The 20,892-nt window shown below is 40.7% G+C and overlaps 1 protein-coding gene across 3 annotated transcripts in view; it reads left to right on the top strand.

Moving 5' to 3' along the window:
• The first annotated feature begins 5,933 nt into the window (after positions 1-5,933).
• The window catches only part of LOC111865367 (acylamino-acid-releasing enzyme), a 30,481-nt gene continuing 15,522 nt past the window's right edge, over positions 5,934-20,892 (top strand). For 2 of the 3 annotated variants that reach the window (XM_023853342.2, XM_023853334.2), the window contains exons 1-4: positions 8,784-9,034; positions 11,465-11,631; positions 13,746-13,891; positions 15,812-16,079. In XM_023853342.2, the coding sequence (XP_023709110.1) occupies positions 8,799-9,034; positions 11,465-11,631; positions 13,746-13,891; positions 15,812-16,079 (817 nt within the window). In that variant the 5' untranslated portion in view covers positions 8,784-8,798. Of the gene's footprint in view, positions 6,316-8,783; positions 9,035-11,464; positions 11,632-13,745; positions 13,892-15,811; positions 16,080-20,892 lie in introns of those variants that run through there. The other variant, XM_023853350.2, reaches the window with a different exon arrangement.

The raw sequence follows: 20,892 nt of genomic DNA, 5'->3' as shown, positions 1-20,892 counted from the left end.
ATGAGATGTTCGTTTCCTCAGAAAGTTGGTCAGTGGTCTTTCGACAATCTTCATCAATTGCACGTTTGATTTTGGCAATGTTTTTGTCATTTCTTCCTGTCGAAGGACGCCTGGGGCGTGGCATGTCTTCTGTTGACATATTGCCAGATTTGAAACGGGAAAACCACTCGTAGACCTGTGATTTCCCCAAAGCATCATCATTAAAGGCTTGCCGAAGCATCCCAACAGTCTCGGCTGCAGTTTTCCCTAACAGAAAGCAAAATTTCACGCACACTCTTTGTCCCTTCTTGTCGGCCATCTCACTAATCGCCAAAGGGTTGAAACAGGAACGCACACAACAGAGCACCACAGACAAACCACTTAACTCAGACTGACGCCAGCTCACTAACAGTCGCGGGAGACCCCCAGCTAACACCAACTAGCAGCACAACTCGTAACTACAAAGCATGCGCACGCAACAGGTTGGTTCCAGTTATTTTTGGGTCCCCCTTCGTATGTACAGGTGTTTACAATTTTAATCTTGATTGCTACGTAATTCTATGTGCAATATATACAAGGTCTCTGTCAGTCCAGGGACCCCACTAACACACACAATATGATATATAAACCAAGCACAGCATAAACCATCTGTGAGAGTTAAAACATTAAAAATATTAGAAGAAAACTCCTCACACATGTAGTCTAGCATATATGTCCATCAAAATTAACCCAGAATTCGTACAAAGAAAGCCACACAATGTATTGGAAAGAAGTGAAGATCTTGCAGATTGGACTGGACACCACCTACAGGAAATAACAAGGAAATCTGCCCACATGTTTCTGGTACATCATATGATCAGTCAACCCAGCTTGTACAACTCTCCCATCTGGACTTCTGTTATCACAGCAGAAGTCAGAAAACCAAAACTCTGTCCGGTGTAGATAGAGGTCTGTTTTTATGTTGGTACCATACAGAGAATTTGTCCCTGTGCTGATGACATCTATTCTGATAATACTGTGATTATAACAATAGTGCATGGACATAGGTGCTAGGCCTCATGTGTTTGTGTAGTTTTGTAATGTTTTTAATATTCATCTTAACTTTTGTAGATGGTTTATGCTGTGCTTGTTTCATATATCCCATCATGTGTTGATGCTGGTGTCTAGAAACAGACTAACTTTGTCAGTTGGGCCCAACCAAGACAGAAGCCAGTCTTCAAAATATTGTGCATTTTAAATAAAAGCAGTATGAAGGATTCAACTTTCAACTTTATTTTCGTCCATAACTGAAGTGAATACAATTGGACATGTCAAGAAAAAAGAACGAATACATCACACGACAAAGTCACATAAAATTTACACATTGATTTATCACTATAATATAGCAACCGTTATAAGGAACATAATAAAAAAATACACAGAAGACCAAATTGAAAATGTCAGTAATAAAAACATGTAAACACAATATTAAAAATAGCAAACCAAAAGATAATCAACAAGCTAGTCATCAATCCAACATTAGTTGAAAAATTCATGAAGAGAATAGAAAGCACTGCACAACAAATAATTTTTTAGTTTCCTCTTACAAACATTAAAACACTTTTGAATTCAAGGGGAAGATAATTAAATATTTTAGTTCCCATATTAATTACACCTTTATTGCAAAAATCGGTATGACAAAATTGGACAAATTATGTTTATGTATGGTATTGTAGCTGTGAATGTCAGAATACTGAGTTGTATATATCTTATTCTTTATTGTAAAACGAAATCTCAAATATATATAATGAGGTAACAGTTAAAATCTTAAATTCACCAAACATATTTCTACAGGATACTTTATTATTAACACCTTTAATCACTCTTAGACATTTTTCTGCATTTTAAATACAGTTAAATAATACCATATTTCAGTATAGATTCAAACTTTGTAAAATACACATTTCTTAATACAGGTTGGCTGAGTCACATAAGGATTTAATCAAATAAAGGGCCTTGTTGAGCTTTTGGCATACGTATTGAGTGTGAGTTGTCCAGCTTAGATTTTCAGTAATACAAATACCCAAAAATTTTACATTCGATGAATAAATTATTTCCTTATTATTTAAGCAAAAAACAGGTCTATAGATTGGAGTAGGTCTTCTTCCCTGAAAGAATAATACTTTAGTCTTATCCGTGTTAATTATGAGATGATTTTCATGGAACCAATTTTCTAATTGATTCCTAATATTTAGGTTTTTTCATTTAATGAAAGTATAATTAGAATGATCAAGTCAAGGAGGATGAGGTGGGCAGGTCATGTGGCACGAATGGGGGAGACGAATGCATATAAGATATTGGTGGGAAAGCCAGAAGGAAAGAGACCACAGGGAAGACCAAGGCTTAGGTGGGTGGACAATATTAGAATGGATCTTAGAGAGATAGGATGNAGCCTCATGAATAGCTAGGGGCAAATCATTTATGAACAATAAAAATTGTAGGGGTCCCAAAACAGAACCTTGAGGTATGCCATGTTTTATAGCCTTGAGTGATGAAGTAAATGTCTTTAAGTTAGAGGTCTTTTGATCCACATGATGAATTTCAACAAACTGAGTTCTGTCAGAGAGATATGAACTCATCCACGCATGAATTATCCCTCTCAGCCCATACAGCTCCAGTTTTGTAAGAAGTAGATTATGATTAATAACATCAAAAGCCTTTGATAGAACTGAAAATATGCCCAAGGCAAATCGTTTATTATCTAAAGCTTTCTGAAATTCATTGATAAAAATTTGGATTGCAGTAAAAGTAGATTTATTCTTTCTGAAGCCATTTTAATCATCTGAGATCAAATTGAATTTATTTAAAAAACTCACAACCCTGTTATACATTAACGTTTCAAAAATTTTAGAAAATAAGGGCAAGATTGAAATTGTTCTATAGTTGGAAATTTCTTGTTTCTGTCCTTTCTTCATTAGGTTTGGAAAGGTACCAGAATTTAATGACAAATTAAATATAAAAGTTAAGGGCTTTTTAATAAACTGTGTACATTGTTTAACTATCATTTCCAGAATCTCATCATAGTCCGCAGAAAATTTCCCTTTTAGTTTACTAGTGACCTTTAGAACCTCTTCTTCAGTAACTGGTACAAAAAACAATGAATTTGCATTATGTATTATGTTATTGACAGAGACATGATCATAATTACAATCCATTTTTAGATTTATGAACTTATCCATGTTATCGACAAATAAATTATTAATTTGATAAGATATATGCTGGGGATTTGTAACTGACATAGAGCCTATTTCTAAACAAATCTTATTATTCGCTTTGTAACAATTTCCAGATACCTTCTTTATTATTTGCCATAGTACTTTAGTATTGAGCCGTTCTAAGCTTTAGATCGCTCACGTATGATGTCATCATGTTTCCCTTGACGGATTCCATCCCCACTATGCAGTATCCTGACGTCAGTCACGTGGTCCCATGTACCCTCTCGTGAAGGGGAGAATTGTACAGGGCAGTCGTGTAGACCAAGTTGACTTGGAAGGTCGGTTACTAGCCAGCAGGTTTGTTGTGGAAAATATTGGTTTCGGCTGGGGCTGTTCTAAATTCCCTTTTGGTGCGATCTGGCTGGCCGGTAAGGACTGCTCGCGGTCGCAAGCCGTTGCTTGAACGCTTGTGACGCGCGTTATTAGATTTGTTTTGTTTTTTTTTCTTCTGAATTTAGACTTGCGTTTGTATGGCCGGAGTGCTTAACATCCTGATATCTCTAGTGTCGACACAAGTGGTGCCGACGGGAAATTGTTTGTTCTAAATGAGCTTGTATTAGTTTCTTGGTCAAATGTGTCGTTTGTTATTTATGTATTGTTATATATTTTTTTATTAAAATTATATTTGTTTGTATCTAAGCCAACGAACTGAGTGTAGCTTCCTCCTCCTAGCTTGGATACCCCATCTCCATCTAGGGGAGCGTGGGAACCAACAATAGGGCCAGTAACGATTGCGCTGTGCCCCTCCTCTTCGTAATAATAATAATATAATAGTAATCAGTGGAGAGGAAGACGAAGGGCGCGGTGCAGTATGGTTCTTTGACCTTAGAATGATGCCGTCATTTTCTCTTTTCCGAACATCGGATATCACTTTCTTATAAATTCTCTGATATTTATTTATGTAATTCAAAGTAGAAACAGATAATGTCCAGAAACACAATAATTGTGGTAAAATTTCCTAATCTGATTAAAATAAAGATTGGCAAGAGTATAAAGTATATTTCTTAATATCTTCAGGTGTTTTCTGTTAGGTCCATTGTAAAAACAGAAAATTGAACAACTGCTTTTTTAGGCATTCTTTACTGAGTGATGAAAAAACACCTTATGTGGAGGTCATGCCAGTTAATTTTGATTCTGAGTCATATTGATTTAAATAAAGCCTGGTTTACATAAGGCCATAAATTGACTTTTCTGTTTATTCCATAAACCTATTCACATAAAAAAAAGTACATCTATCCCTGTGGAGGCCCACATGGTTGTGAGACATTCAGACTCACATTTTCTAGACAGTTGGCTCACAGATGAAGGTGAGGTCATCAGCCTTTCTTGCAGGCTGCCCTTTAACCCCAGGAAGATTCCTGGTACTCATTCCTGTTGAGAGAGTGAATCGACCCCATGGCCATAGTATGGCTGGAAGTATTAGATCAATTGAAGAATCCAATGACCTCATTGGGAATTAAACCTGCAACCTTCCAGCTTGTAACACAGTGCCTTAACCAACTACACTACCGTGTGCCCCCAAACGTATTCACACATATTTTTGAAATGTATACAAAATTGATCAGGCATTTAGAATAGAAAAATGCCTCTCACGCCAATTTGGCACATTTGTGTTGGATTTACCAATCCAATTTCCTTTCAGTATTGCCCCAGAAAACCGTGTTACTGCTACCATGAAGTGAGCTTATATAGCAGTCTGTTTTTTAAGTTTTCCATTTCAGTTCTGTTGCAGTTTGTGCCAATTATTTTGAAATCTGGTCTCTGAGGTATCTGAGGAATGTTTTAGAAGAAAGTTGAAACCTAGCACCGATTTCACCCTATGTCACAATTAGCACCTGGCATTTTGATCCGCCTCCCAACAACTTTGACTTTACTGCTGCATACATAGTATTTTCTACTTGGAGCTGTAGCATCCTTATATTTATACTGGAATCTTCTTTGAGTGTTTAAAGAAGTAGCAGAAACTTGAGATTATCATGCACAACCGCACTTCATGGTAGCTGTTTGAATATTTATTGGGGTAATATATTCTCTTAAATACACTGTTCTCATCTTTATCTTAGTATGCCAGAGAACTGTAAACAAGAAAGGTAAAATTACACTTTTGTATATTTCAGCCTTTATGTTCTTGGAAGGAGATGGGAATACAAAATTCTGAACTGGATGGCAATACCCAGATTAATTTGCCCTTAATTTTGTCATGACTTAGTACCTGGATCATCTGATTGTTGACTCTAACCCATGAGAGACAGCTTTCTGTATAGCTTAAGTTACCCAAACATTCAGGAGGATAATATTTCAGAGGTTAATCAGAATGTTAATATTATCGTCTAGAACAGTACATTTTTTGCACATGACATACAGTAAAATCAGCTTAGGGTACAGAATTGTGAAAACTGTATTCATGAACGTAAAGTTCGCTATATTTACATTTTCAAGTTTTCTGATGATTATTGCGGGTAAATTAAATCCAACTGCTGGAGGGACCAGAATGGCTATGGGGCCTACTCAGTCTCCTATCCAATGGATACTGAGATACTGAGATACTGAGGGTTCTTTCCCAGGGGGATAAAGTAAAAGTGACAGGGGCGTGAAGCTGGTCACTCATCTCCATCTAGTGCCCCATTCGTCCTCGTGTCGTCGTCCTTAATTAAAGCACAGGACAGCCCTACCTCTCTTCATCTTCCTATGCCTGACATATTTATCCACCTCCCCCCAGATTTGACGCACTGTGAGCACTGAAATTAACCTCCGTCACAGTGGAGGATGCTGCTTGATCGTGCTAGATATATTACATAAGTAGAATTAAACCGTTCAGAATTGTTTGATTTCATAATTTCGTTTCGAAGAGATGTTAATTGCCTGATTATTTCATAGAATTACTGCTCATTGTTCTACTGTGTTGTATGTTTGCACATGGATCCAGTCTATATCCATGTTCTGTGACGTTCCGTGAGGTATTTACCTACAACATCCAGTTATATTTATTACCGTCTAAAACCGTGTAAAACGGCAGCAAGAAGGCGTGTTATAGCGTTTGGAGCGGTGCGAGGCGTGTAGAAGAACGACAAAAATGTCTCAGGTAAATTTTGAATGTACATTTTTATTATCGTTTGCTTTCTGTGCCAATAACAAACATGAATATGATACCACTATTCGGTAATTCGTGTTAAAATCTGCAAATATGGCTATAAAATACAACGTTTAAAGTGGAGGTAACGATGCCGAACCTAACCAAGAAAGAGCACTTTCGTGTGATTCAGAAGTGCCCCACATGTCAGAACGAGGCATACTTTACTTTCAGGAGTTCAGGAGTTACCTCTCCTGTATTCTTCAGGAAATTAACCCCATTTCAGAGGCATGTAAATGCCGTATTTAGAAAATGGAGTGGCTAACGGTGAGTTCCTGTGAAGAACTGAAAGTGTTACATAGTGGCTCACTGCTATAAAGATAAAGTTGTCCCTGTGCTTAACTAATCAAGCACAACGCCATGAAGGTGTATGGGGGAGTGAATGTATAGATCCACATTTTTCTTGACCTCGGCACTAGTTGGGGGTGACTGGTCAGCTTTACTCCCTGGCCTCTTTACCCCAGGGGTAAGAGCCGCCGGTACCCAATGGCTAAGAGGTTGGGTGGACCCCAGAGCTCACTGCTATATCGGTGTATTTTGTATTTTACGTATGTGTAGTTTATTTCACGGTCAGTAGCATGTTATATAGCATCAGTTGGTTACTGTTTAAATGATCTCGGTGCCTATGACTGCGTAAAATTAACAAGTCATTCCCCCCTGAGATGCAAGCCAGTTTGTTCCATAGCATTGCACACTGAAATATGCAGTTAATATCAGTTTCATTAGCTTGAAAGTGAGGACAAAATGAGCTCTGTGTCTCAGGACAGAAATTCTGAGGGGGTCTTGTTGAATGTATTGATCTGATGTGGAATGACCCAAGTGCAGACTCTAGTGCACTGATTAACTTAGCCAAAGATATAGTTAAGTAAATACTGAATGTACTTGTAAGTAACAAAAGCCATAGGAAAATCACAGACAGTTCCTGATACAACAGTTCTGTTGTGTGTGTGTGTGTGTGTAATGTTATGAGTTTGAATGTAGTTAGCAGATGGATCTTTTCTGAACCTAAACTTTGGTTAACTTGCCATTGGACTTTAAATGACATGTTATTCTTTTGTCGATGGAGCAGGTTTGTGTAGTGGTAAAACTCTGAACTTGCATTTGGCAGGTGCTCAGTTTGAATCGTGATGGACGCACCACCATCTCAGCTCCCACCCAATTCAAATTCTGGGCTAGTACATCAATTAGACCACAACCACTGCCATCAAGATACTTCCCAATTCACCTTTGAAACTAGGCAGTCTGGATACTGACAGCCTTGTGGCGTCAGGATAGCTTTGTCGGTATAGTGACTAGGCCATGCACTGGGCACCTGAGGAGGCAAGAGGTCACTTCCTAGCAGGAGAAAGATAGATTTGAAAGGATTCTGACGATGGTGTATACTGTACTTCTTTTGGCTTCTTTTGGACTTCACCCATCGTCTGGTATATAAAAGACAAAAAAAAAAAACACCACGTTTCGGAGACTGGATCTGTCTCCGTCTTCAGGTGGATAGGGAAGGATATACCTACTCAGTTGGGCCCCTTAGAAAGCGCTAGTCTCAATCACTGGACCAGACAATGGGTGAAGTCCAAAATAAGCCAAAAGAAGGAGAAAGATAGTTTTGTCTGGAGCATGGCCAATGTCTGTTGCAATAGACACAGGGGTAAAGCATCAGAGACATGAAGCTGACTTGTTACCTTGCTCTAGATTATGTTTCACTTATAGGAGAACAAAGGAATGGTAAAACGGTAAATTTGTCCCTGTTTTTAACTAATTAAGCACTACGCCATGAAGATGTATGGGGGAGTGGATGTATAGACCCACGTTTTCTAGACCTTGGCACTAGTTGGAGGTGAGTGGTCAGCTTGACACACCAGTCGCTTTACCCTTGGGGAAAGAGTCCCCAGTACCCATTTGATAGGAGATTGGGTGGACCCCAGAGCCATTCTGGGCCACATAGGGAAATGAAAATTCTTGTTCCCACTGGAACTCAAACTCCGACGTCTTGCTCGTCCAGCTTGTAGCCAGTCGCTATACTGACTATGCTATCCCAGCTCTTTCTGGGAGATCAAATGATGCAGTAATTCTCCTAGAAGTTTTGGCAAAGTGTGTGCCCAAAAATTTCTTTGGAAATGCTACTGTTGAGTGCTGTAATGAATCTGTATTATTTTGATCAGTCGAAGAGACATTTTCAGCAGGTATTGTAAATAATTGTTGAGGTTATCAGTAAGTGTATTATTTTGGTATTATTAATGTTTATTTTGTCATTATGTGATACATTTGTTTTCGTAATTGTTGCCTTCCTGAGGCTTGAATCGGATAGGGTCAAATGTCTGACTGACACCATGTTTAAATGTTACAGCAGTACGGAAAGTGTGTTCATGGAGACTACAGTGTCATGCATAACTGTAGGCTGCAGTATATTGTCCGTGTGATACAGCATTTTGCTGTGTATGTTCTGTTTTCAGGTGGATAAGGTGGTCAAGGTGTTTAAAGCTGTCACACAATATCCGGCACCATCTTCTGCAAGGATAATGAATGGAGTTGCTGGCAGCAGTGGAGTAACTGTTTTGTCCTCTTGGTCACAAAGAAGTCTTGAACGGGGAAAGTCAGTAAAATTTCAACGGACACATTTTATTGATTCGTTGCAGAAAGCTTCAGATATGTTACCAGTGGATACAACTTCTGAGTATGTCCATTTGCATTCTGTAGCAGTAACATGATTGAGAGGTTGGTTTGCTGTTTGCTTTCTTACATGTTGTGTTCCTTATAGGGCGTGCCTCCCATGATGCATGCAGTAAGACTGAGACCATTTGATGTACTCTGTCACTTGAGGCAGATGCAAGAAAGTACCTGGTGAATGAATAAGGGGTGGGCCTTAACTGATGCTTTCACCACAACCATCAGTGATCTGTTGTCCATAAGAAAGTACCAAACCAAAGGGGACAGTAACAATCTAGAAGTGTATAGGTGCATTTCTGTGTATACATTCTTTGAAGAATTCCTTAATGGATACAGTTATGCAGGATGTATTGGTCATGGATATTCTGTTATGATAGAAGCACAGAGTGAACAGTCTTCACATGTTGATTCATGTACTGTGGATGGCAAAGATATTTCAGGACATGTAATGCAGAATGGCAAACATAAAGGCGTGAAGAGTGCTATCTTTATACATGCTGCACATTTTTTGAGTATAGTTATATAATTATGAATTTGGTGTTAACAACATTCATTAAAAGGGAGCTGGGATAGCATAATTGGTATAGCGACTGGCTATGGGCTGCACAACCAAAGGGTCGCAATTGGAGTCGTGGTAGGGTCAAGCATTTTCTGCATGTCATCCAGACCGGCTCTGGGGCCCACCCAATCTCTTATCCAATGGGTACTGGGGGCTCTTTCACCGTGGTTAGAACGGCCGGGGCATGAGGCTGACCACTCACCAACAACTAGTGCCTTGGCCAAGAAAGTGTGGATTTATACATCCACTCCCCCATATGCCTTCATGGCATAGTGCTTAATTAGTTAAGTACAGGGATATAATTAGGAAGCTGGTGCAGACAGTGTTCACATATTTCCACATTGTTGTCAGGTTACACCAGGTAAAACTGGGAATGCAGGTCAACCTGCTGAACTTAAACGCTGTACAGACATGTTCTGAATTAAGAGAATGTTGTGTTGCACATGTAAAGGACACATGAACATGGAGCACACTTTGCCCCCAAACATATTGTGACGTGTTGCACTATGGAGGACACCCCCTCCAGCGGTGACGTGGCGGCATCGAGCGCTGTCGCTGCTGCGGTTGCGGGCCAGTCAGCGTTCCAACCCCCCTTCCCCACGGTGACATGGCAGTGCTGGCCACTGCGATGTAGCGGGTGAGTCAGCACCCCTCCCCCGCGGTGACGTGGCAGCGCTGCCTACTGTGACATAACACCCGACACCGCTGTTGACACAGGCAACAGCAAACAGTATAAAAAGCCGGCTGAGCAGTATGTGAGAGAGTGTGTGAGCAGGAGTGACAGTGTGGATGGAACAGTCACCGAGTTCAGTTGTAGCAGAAAGAAGAATACTGGAACATGTGATTAGAAGTGATAGCGTGAGAAAAAGATGCTTGGCTCACAAGAGAAGTAATTGGGAGTGTGTAATACAGTGACCCTGGTATAGCTCCCGTATCGTACTGTGAATACGTGTTGACTACTGAGGACAGTGTGAAGAGATTTGTGTGTAGGGTTTTTAAATTTTGTAACTCCGTAACAGTGTTATAATTAANGTTTCCTCAGAAAGTTGGTCAATGGTCTTTCGACGATCTTCATCAATTTCACGCACACTCTTTGTTCCTTCTGGTCGGCCATCTCACTAATCGCCAAAGGGTTGAAACAGGAACGCACACAACAGAGCACCACAGACAAACCACTTAACTCAGACTGACGCCAGCTCACTAACAGTCGCAGGAGACCCCCAGCTAACACCACCTAGCAGCACAACTCGTAACTACAACGCATGCGCGCACAACAGGTCGTTTCCGGTTATTTTTGGGTCCCCCCTCGTATAGACTTTAAGCTTCTTAACACGGAACTGATTTGCAGTATTTTAGCGACTGACAAGTTGGCAAAAATCTGACGGTTTTCACTTTGATGGTTTATAAGTGTTTTATGTGAATCCATGTAATAATTTATATACCACTCTAATATAGCCAGGCAACATGTGGTTGGGCAATATTTACTTTTTTCCATTGGATAGGAGGCTGGGTAGGCCCCAGAGCCAGTCTGGATAACGTGGAGAAGAGAAAATTCTTGACCCTATCGGGACTCCGACCCCTCAGTCGTCCAGCCTATAGCCAGTCTCTATACCGACTTTACTATCCCGGTTCCTAGTGGGGGAGGAGAGGATAGTAATTTTCAGCATTTAGGATACTGATAAACATCTTAAGAATGTCAACAAAGGGAATACAGAATCTCATTGTGAGACCTCCATTATTTCGTAGCCTTTCAGCTGTACTTGAAATGCATCATTATGTAGCAACAGGAAAACACTCTGATTATGTATAATGACTCTATCAGTATGTGACTCGAAAGTCATAAATCTACTTTGGAGTTCTTAATGATATATGTTGCAGGTTACTGTCAGGCTTTTCGAAGTCAGAAGAGTGGCGAGGAGTTGTCCGAGATATTCCTTCTGAACCGAATAAAAAGAAACAGCATTTGGAAGTTTGGAATCATGGACAACTGTGGAAGAGTTTTGATCTCTCTGCTCTTGAAGTTCATGGAGATGTGTATTCTGACTGTGAGTTTCTGTTTCAGTAAACCAGTAACTGAAGAGTTAAGTACATTTGTGTGTAGGATGGTTTCACTTGTGATTCATGAACCCATATAATTTCCAGGTGTATGGGGAACTGCTTTAAGTTTAGCCATAGACAAAAGTTATGGTCCACAACTGATGCGTGTAAAGTTCCTGGACTGATTTCATAATATACATAGGTTAACAGCAAATTTTATGTAAGTGCTACTAAACTAGATTTCTTTCCTTACCTCTGTCCAAGTTCAGGTAGCTTCATTCCTGGGAGAATTTCTGCTTCAGGGTGAAGAGAAGTGTTGCCTGTTCTCGGAGCTGTGCTGCCACATGCAAATGCCTGTCATCTTTAAGCACAAACATAGTCTGTTATCACAATGAAATATGGGTCCAATAAATCTTCAGACTTTTACTTCTAATGCTGCATCTCATTTTATTTTAGTCCCTTAGTAATGTGCATGCCATTTCTCATTTTGTGCCCCTTTATTTTGTTTGCTTTGGGTATAGTATGGCATGAATCAACATTGTGCTTTTTGGTGCTGTTCTATAATCCCTTATAAGCTGAATTTGAGGTTATCACAATGCTGACAGTGGGGTGTAAAGTCTTCTCGAATGTGATGACTTGTAATCTGATAGAAGGAGAGCGCTACTTGCTGCCTACTTCCTGCCAGTGTCTTGCATGGCTTACTCTTCAGTTGGTAGATTTCTGCTGGACTACGTGGCATTACATTCCACATGAGAGTACTCTTCAGTTAAGTCCATGGAGCCGAGTCCTTGAGAAGCCACCACTCACCCAGCTAGTCAAGAATTAACCGACATTTCATGGAACCCAAAAGTTCATTGCCATGCTCACAAGAGCCCACCACAGGTCTCTATCCTGAGACATCTATCATGTTGATACTACTACATCCTATTGCTTTAAGATCCATTTTAATATTATCCTCTCACCTGCATGTAGGTCTTCCTATTGGTCTCTCTCCTTCTGGCTTTCCCTCTCAAACTCTGTACACATTCCTCTTTTCTCCCATGCATGCTTCATGTCATGCCCATTTTCATCTCCCTGGCATATTCATTCTAATTATGTTTGGTGAACAGCACAAGTTGTGAACTTCCTTATTATGTAATTTTCTCCAGCCTCCTAGTAGTTCATCCCCTTTGGGTTGTCCTCAGTGCCCCGTTCTCAGACACCCTCAGTTTGTGTTCTTCCTTCAGTGTGACAGACCAAGCCTCTCAACCATATAAAACAAGAGGCAATATTATGGTTTTGCATATTTTCATTTTTAGATTTCTAGACAGGAGACAAGAAGACAGAAGGTCCTAAATTGAATGATAGCAAGCATTGCCAAAATTTAATTTGCTCTAAATTTCGTCATGAATACAATTTTGATACGTTACTGTCATTCTGAAATATTTGAACTTTGCAACATTCTCAGTGGATCTATTACCTGTCTTTATGTCAGGATTTTGCCCTGCATTCTGGTGACTGAGACATCAATGTGTGCTTTTCTCTGTGTTTACTTCTAGACCAGCCTCTTTACTATCATGATTTGCTTTATGATACTTGTGTTATCACCGAGCAGATTACATTATCAGCACAGACCAGAAGTTGATGTGTCCCAATAAATTTTTCAGCTCCCTCTGGTTTCCTTGAGTCTCCCTAAAGAAATATTCTAAAGCAAAGTTGAGGAGCAGTGGTGATACCGTGTCTCCTTGGGTACTGTTCAGACCTCCAATAAAATTTATAACATATTTTCCCTTTGCAGCGAAAACTGATTTTGTTGTTGCTGTTGCTGTCCATGTGTGTGCTCTCTTGCTTGTGGATGCAGTGGGGGAATGAGACACCATTCTCAGTTGTAATTAAATTACCCTTTTTGAACACACTGAAGCAATGAATAGTAATTTATTTATTGAATTAAATTTGCATCTCTGGTTATTCATATTGTTTATATAGTCAAACTAGTCATAGTGTCTTTAAATAACTGAAATTTTTTAGCGTGTCAAGAAATTTGGTTCGCTTGTTGGTTTCCATTATTTTGCTACTGTATCTCTTCCATTCTAAGTCAGTTATTTGTTGCAGTTGTATTGTAGTATGAATCATTTATTTGCAGATGATTTTCGATCCTTTGAGTGGTCCCCATGTGAAGAAAAGTTGCTGTACGTTGCTGAGAAGAAACTGCCAAAGGCAGAACCATTTTATAAGCCAAAATCTCAGGATAGTAAAGAGAATGGAACTGGGGATGGAAAAGCCATAAAGGTGTGAAATCACATTTTGTTACAGCCAGATTACATCACTAGAGCTGCAAAAGCTCAGACACTTCAGGCTTTACTCTGTTAAGCTCTGGCCTTCTTCATTAACCATATATGCATACAGTGCTCAGTGTTACCACACTCATTTCTGCCACAGCATTTCACTGCAATCTCAATAAGGTAAAGGAAGTTTAGAATGTTAGTTGTACCTACAATAAATACAAACCAAGTCCATGTATAAAGAGTGCATTGGAAAATGTTCCATTGAAGAACAGGGTGGCACATGAAATGATCTAATATTTGATCTGTTACTAGAATCTTAATTTCAATGACAATACTAGAAATTAACATACAAAAAGAAAGACCATTGCATGGAGATTTATGCTATGTGAATTAAGTGTTCAGCATGACCACCATTATGTCTGGCAACTTCTTCAACACTAACCGTGATGTTGCTGATTACTGGATGGCACATATCCTCAGTTATCTCATTGCAGGCATGAATGATTATTGCTTTCAATTTCATTATTGTTAGCACCTTTTTTAGAAAAATCTTTTCCTTAAGGAATACCCAGAGAAAGTAATCACATCGGTTTAAATCCACATGCAAAATGATCAGGAACTCGGTTTGAGGTGACACTCAAGTTATGCAGAAAGTCCAAAACAACATTTGCTGTGTGTGTGGCCTGGATCCATCTTGCATGGATCAATGAGTCTGTAACGGCAAACCTGTAGCAAGAATGTGCGGCACAAAAGTACTGCTCAACATGCTTAAATAGCACTCACTGTTCACTGCCTCTTCAACGTAAATTGGCCCTAGCAGTCCATGACTTGAGATGGCGACCCACACTGTAATTCTCGGTGCATGATGCACCTTCTCATGAATCATACATAGACGTGTGCCTCATCAGAAAACCAAACATTGTTTACCAGTGCCTTGTTATTCTGAGCCCATCCAACAAATACCATTCTTTGATGTGTGTTTTGATTTGTAAGTTCATGCAGCACTGTCATTTTGTATAGATACAAATTCAGATCAGTTTTCAATATTCGTTGTATTGATCATCTGGATATCCCTAGTTGTGCTGCAGCCTTCCTTGTTGTTTTATTGAGGCTTCTTTGCAGCGCCACTCTGACAGCGTCAGTGTTCTCCACATAGTGTACAGATGAAAGCCAGCGACATTTCATCACCAACATTGGACCATCATTATTAGACTGGTTGTAAAGTTTAGGAATTTTTTTGAATGAAGTCACCCTTGCATTTGAAAAATGGGCATGAAACTACTTCTGTTTGCCTGCAACACTTTGTGTTTCAGTAAAGAATAGCAGTCTTTTTGTGAGTCGTTCTACAGACAGTCTTCCTTTGTCAACTATCTTGTGTAAACTGGCACATGAGCAGGAACAGAGCAGCACTAGCACACTCAGGAAGTGTAAGAAATAATCTCCATGATCTACTGTAAGTGTTACCATGTTACAAAACATCATTCATTGCATGGTTGAATAAGTAATGCTAAGTCAAATACTGGATCATTTCGTGTGTCACTCTGTATATCTTTAATTCATATGTGGAAGCTGGTTAGAATACCTTCGTCATAGTCCTGCAAGTTGTACAAGGCGATGAAAAGGGAACCTAGTGCTTGGGGGTACAACTGGACCACCCTGTCACAGGGTTGCATAAATAGACCTGGCTCTCCAGGTTAGGGGTTGAACGCAAAGTTCACAACCTTGCTCTATAAAAAAATCGTTGTGAAAACAATTCTGGCAGAATCTTCTAACAAAGGCTATGGTTCAAAAAGGGCTGTTTCGCTGATGAGGATGGATATATACTGGAAACAGCAGTCAGATTAAGGAAATTCAAGAAGTACAAAGTTCTCAGACTGGGTGACTGTGTTAGTCGGGTTTGGAAATGTGTGCAATAACATTTCAGGGAGAGGAGTACGTGTTCCGTCCCGACTGGGGAGAACAGTTAGAAGGAAAACATCAATCTGTGGTAATAGTGTGTGACACGAAGTCAGAAATGCTATCAGTACTTGAAGGGATTCCAGATCATCTGTCACCAGGCCAAGTGATTTGGACTCCTGATGGGAAGGGCATTGTGGGAATTGCCTGGAAAAATGAACCACCGCGTCTTGGGCTCATCTACTGTACCAACAGACCAAGCTATATCTTCCATTTAACAGCAGATGGAGAATTCAGTAAGTTTGCTTTATCTAATAGAGACCTGCTCTCAACCTTCAGAGGCTTAGTGGGAAGTATGGTAATACTATAGACTTTGATGCCCAACTAATAACAGAACTGACTCTGGAAAAAGATACAATTTTTATTAATGTTCACAGAGTGTCCTCACTTTCCAACTGCTATAGACATTCCTGTGTCTTCAGAAATTGCTTAAAATCACTTTGAAAAAATTCTTTCAAACTTTCATCCCGTTGCTGTCAGTGCTTCAAAATGAGTCCCTTTCAGGCACATGCAGTTTATACATCCTGTGAGGAAGCACAGTGGAACTGTGATAGAGCAAGTATGGATGATAAGAAGGAAACATCAGCAATGTCATTGTGTTGATGTTGCATATATGGGAAAATCTTATATAAAACAAGGGAACTTTTTCAAGCAGTGATTCCTCCTCTTCCTTCTTCTTTGGCTATACGGTCCTTCTAAGTTTAACTTCTGCCTCCCTCACTATTCCTGCTCATTCTCGTCTATCTTCAGCCTTCTTTCTCCATTACCTTATGCCCATATTTCTTAAATCATTCACAACATATTGCTCCAGCTTGGTTTAAACTCCTCACATTCCAGGAAGCCATAATCCAATCCCATTTCATTTTCTTACAAGAAGGTCATCTTGAAAAGTCCAACAGTAGTCATTGGGTTACTGAACAAGTAATGTTTTTTGGGGAGAGGTTGTTAGCTTTTACCCAATCCCCTTAACTAAGGAGGACTGCTGTTCTTTTGTCAGGGTGTATTCCCTTAGGGGGATTGGCTTCACCGCACCTAAAGAGGCCCCATACCCTTGGTTTTTCTGTATGGGGTTTACTTCCCTTAGCCAGAGAGTCCCATTTGAAGGCACCAGACACTCGCCTTCCACCCCACGCCATCTGTTACATCAGTGCTCTCACCCCAGAATGTGTTGCCCTGGGTGGGTGAGCTAGGACTTACTGGCAGGCCCCTACTTAACAGGTGTCATTATGGTACTTAATGGTGTGCACCTACTGGCATAAATGCACCCCACCAGAGCCATTTACCAGCCTTTGACTTTCATTAGTGATTCCTAGCTAGCCACAAGTTCTTATGTAACTTGTAATTACGTGTTCGCTTGTATATAGTTGGGGGTCCATAGAGGTGCTATTAAACCACAAGCTGTGCCTGCCCTTGTTTGGGGCAGGAAGGACTTCTAAAATCTGTAAACTGTATGTGTAATATGGAATTTTTGTCACCCCGTGGCTGAAGGATTAGCATCCGTAGCATCCCACTCTCAAGGCAGCAAAATATTGCCACTTTTCACCATGTACATGTGGTTCATACAGGTGGGATTTGAATGAATGAATGAATGAATGTATGTATAAGGGGTGGGGCTTCTCGGCCCTTGCACCATGACCTACAGTTGTCTATTGTGCTTCCCCTTTTGATTATCCCCTCAGCAATCCTGTGCTTTGAATGACGCGCAGGATTTTGTACTTGGGGATGTCGAAATAGTCACTTGGTTCCATAAAGTATTGACTCAAGTAACATAATCTTAAATAAACTAAGGCCTCACATTCATACAGGATATGTGTGCCTGTTTCATTTTCATCTTCACACCTCTCACAAGTGGGACTGTCACTTAGTCCCAGTTTGAAGAGGTGTCCTTTAAGGTAACAGTGTCCTGTAAGTAGTCCCACCACCCATCGTAGCTGGTTCCTGTTTAACTTCAACGTCCTCATATGAGTCCCTTTGCTTGCCTGAGTCCAGTCAAGGATCCCCAGTATTTCTTGTGATTCATATTTGTCCAGTCCCTGATTGCCTTTCTGGCAACTCCTATAGAGATGCCACAGGCTGGTTCAGGTCCTATGAACGGATCTTCAGCTCCAGTCTTAGCTAATGGATCTGCTGTTTCGTTTCCAGCAATACCCTCATGCCCCGGCACCCATATCAGTTGTACCCTGTTATGTTTGACCAGTTCCACGAGGGTTTGGTTGCAATCCCAGACCAATTTTGAGTTGATCTAGTGTTTGTCAAGTGCTTTAAGTGCAGCTTGGCTGTCAGATAGAATGTAGATGTTTCTATTTCTATAGTTCCTATCTAAATTCTCCATAATACATGCCTTGATGGCACATATGTCTGCCTGGAATACTGTCGTGTACTACCCGAAGCTGAAACTAAGTTTCTGCCTTGTGCCATAGCAGTACACACCAGCTCCGGTGCCCTTATTTATCTTGGAACCATCTGTATACCAGATCAGTCCCCCTTTTCTATCGGGCCAAAACCCGTCTTCTCATTCACTCCTGTCAGGAAACCTGACTGTGAAGGGTTTTTCAGATACATGTCACAATATCATTTTGTCAGACCCCATTTGTAATATGGGTTCTTTTATCACGTTCTTAGTTATGTATGCATGGCCGAAACCATTGGATCTAGGTTTCCATTGATCACTGCACTGGAGATGGTAGATTCCTGCCCTGACCTCTGCCTCCAACTGTAGATGCAGTGAGGGGAGTCCAAGGAGTATCTCCAGTGCGGCTGCTGGAGATGTTTGAATTGCTCTTCTGATACCCAAGCAAGTCAACCTTTGCAATTTGCAAAGTTCTTGAGTTTAACTCTGGGCCACCATACTGTGGCACCATATGTAATTATGGGTCTTACAACCGCAGTGTATATCCAATGCACAATGTGCGGCTGCAGTCCCCGAGTTTTACCAAACATGCTTCTACATGTTCAAAAAGCCTTATAGGCTTTGTTAATGACCTTGTCCAGCTGCGTTTTCCATGTCAGTCCCTTGTCTAATACTAGACTAAGGCACTTGACATCACTGGAGAGTTGGATCATCTTATTGAAGAGGGTCAGTTCCTTAAGCTCCCTTATATTTCTCTTCCTAGTAAACGGTATAATTACCATCTTATTGGGAATGACGGAAAGACTTGTTCTTTTGCACCATCGTTGGACCATGTACAGAGCTGTTTGAAGATAATCTGATACAGTTGAAAGGAATTTTCCATTTATGAGGATTGTTATGTCCTCAGCATATCCTACTGTATAATTCCCATCATCATTAAGTCTCCACAGGAGATTGTCGATGACCAGGCCCCACAGCAGAGGCAAGAGCCCCCCCCCCCTGTGGAAAACCCCTTGATGCGAACGCCCCCAGGGTTTCTCCTGATAATGTAGCTGCTGTGGTTCTGCTTTCCAGCATAGCACTGATCCACCTGCATATTGCAGGCTCTATGCCATGCCTTCCAGCAGCCTGTTTGATTATATCAAATGAGGTTCTATTGAAAGCTCCCTCTATGTCAAGGAATGCTCCTGAGGCAATATCATTGTGTTCAATCGCACTTTCTATGCGTGTTACCACATTGTGTAGTGCGGTTTTGGTAGATTTACGTGTTTGGTAGGCATGCTGGTTTCAGTGTAGAGGATATGTCCTCAACGCCCCATCCCTGCTATGCCTATCCCCTATTTTCTCCATTGTTTTCAACAGGATAGACAACAGGCTGATAGGACGATAAGCTTTAGCCTCGGTGTAATCAGGTTTCCCGGGCTTTGGGATAAACATCACCTTAACTTGCCTCCATGCCATGGGATAACACCATATGCCATGCAGGCTCTATATATGCAGCATAGGTGTGGAACTAAGAGTTCTGCCCCTTGCTGCAAAAGTGCTGGTACGATTCCATCTGTTCCCACTGACTTAAATTGTCTAAAGGTATTCAGTGCCCATCTGATTTTTGATTGGTTAATTATGACTTTAGCCAGGTTCCTGTCTTCCCTGTTTGTCTTGCTTTGGCAAGTGCCCAGGTTTTGCTGACCCTGTCCATCGTCCAAATTATCAATCAATTTTGAATCAGGAAAGTGAACCCTGAACAGTTCATTCAATGTCTCCCTTCCTGTTTGAGTACACTGGCTGTTAGGCAGCTTAATCGTGCTGGTCTTATTGGTCGCCTGTTTTGCCATGATCCTCATGAGTCTGGCACAGCCTGGTACATCGTTGATCTCCTGGCAATGCCTCCTCCATGAGGATCACTTGGCTTTCCTTATTTCTTTGTTGTAACAGGTAAGGGCTTCCTTGTAGATGTCCCACTGCCCTGTTCTTTTAGCTGTATTAAACAACCTCCTCATTTTGGTTCTAAGCCCACTCAGCTGTTTACTCTACCAAGGTGCTCTCCTTGGTCCGCGAGTGGTCTTAGCCAGACAATTCAGATTAAAGGACGAGATAATAGCCCATTGCAACTGGTCAACGGACCGATCAACATCCTTTATTATGTATGTATTTCGCAAGATGGTCTCCAGATTTACCTTTAGGTCGTCTTTGTAAGACTTCCAATTGGTTCTCTTAGGATTCCTATAATTAGCTTGATCTACTCTAATGTTCCTTATTTGAAAGAATATATATCTGTGATCCGATAAGGACGGCTCATCAGATACATGCCAATTGCTTACCAGGTTTTGTATGTTATTTGTCCCTAGTGTCAAATCAATAACCACCTTCCTATTGCAAACTACAAAGGTACAAGGTGTGGCAATAAAGAACCCGGATTACCTTTATGACTCTTTTCCGGCCACGTCATTGACGAAGAGGAGGGTAGGGCATTGACCCTTGGACTTCCCTCTACCGTCACACAAAGTTTCATTCACGTGCATCGGTTAGTCTGGCCGCGACCATTGTTAGAAGCGGATCGTGTTTCTGAGCTCCGTCGGAATAATGCTGAGTGCTAATGCAGAACAACGTGCTAACATCAAATTCCTCACAAAACTTGGAAAATCTGCCACTGAAACTTACAATTTGTTGACAGAAGTATATGGTGATCAGTGTCTATC

Source organism: Cryptotermes secundus, unplaced genomic scaffold (assembly GCF_002891405.2).
Source record: "Cryptotermes secundus unplaced genomic scaffold, Csec_1.0 scaffold853, whole genome shotgun sequence".
NCBI classification, from domain to species: domain Eukaryota; kingdom Metazoa; phylum Arthropoda; class Insecta; order Blattodea; family Kalotermitidae; genus Cryptotermes; species Cryptotermes secundus.
Note: the sequence above shows the minus strand (reverse complement) of the source record. Positions and strands in the feature narration are given on the sequence as shown.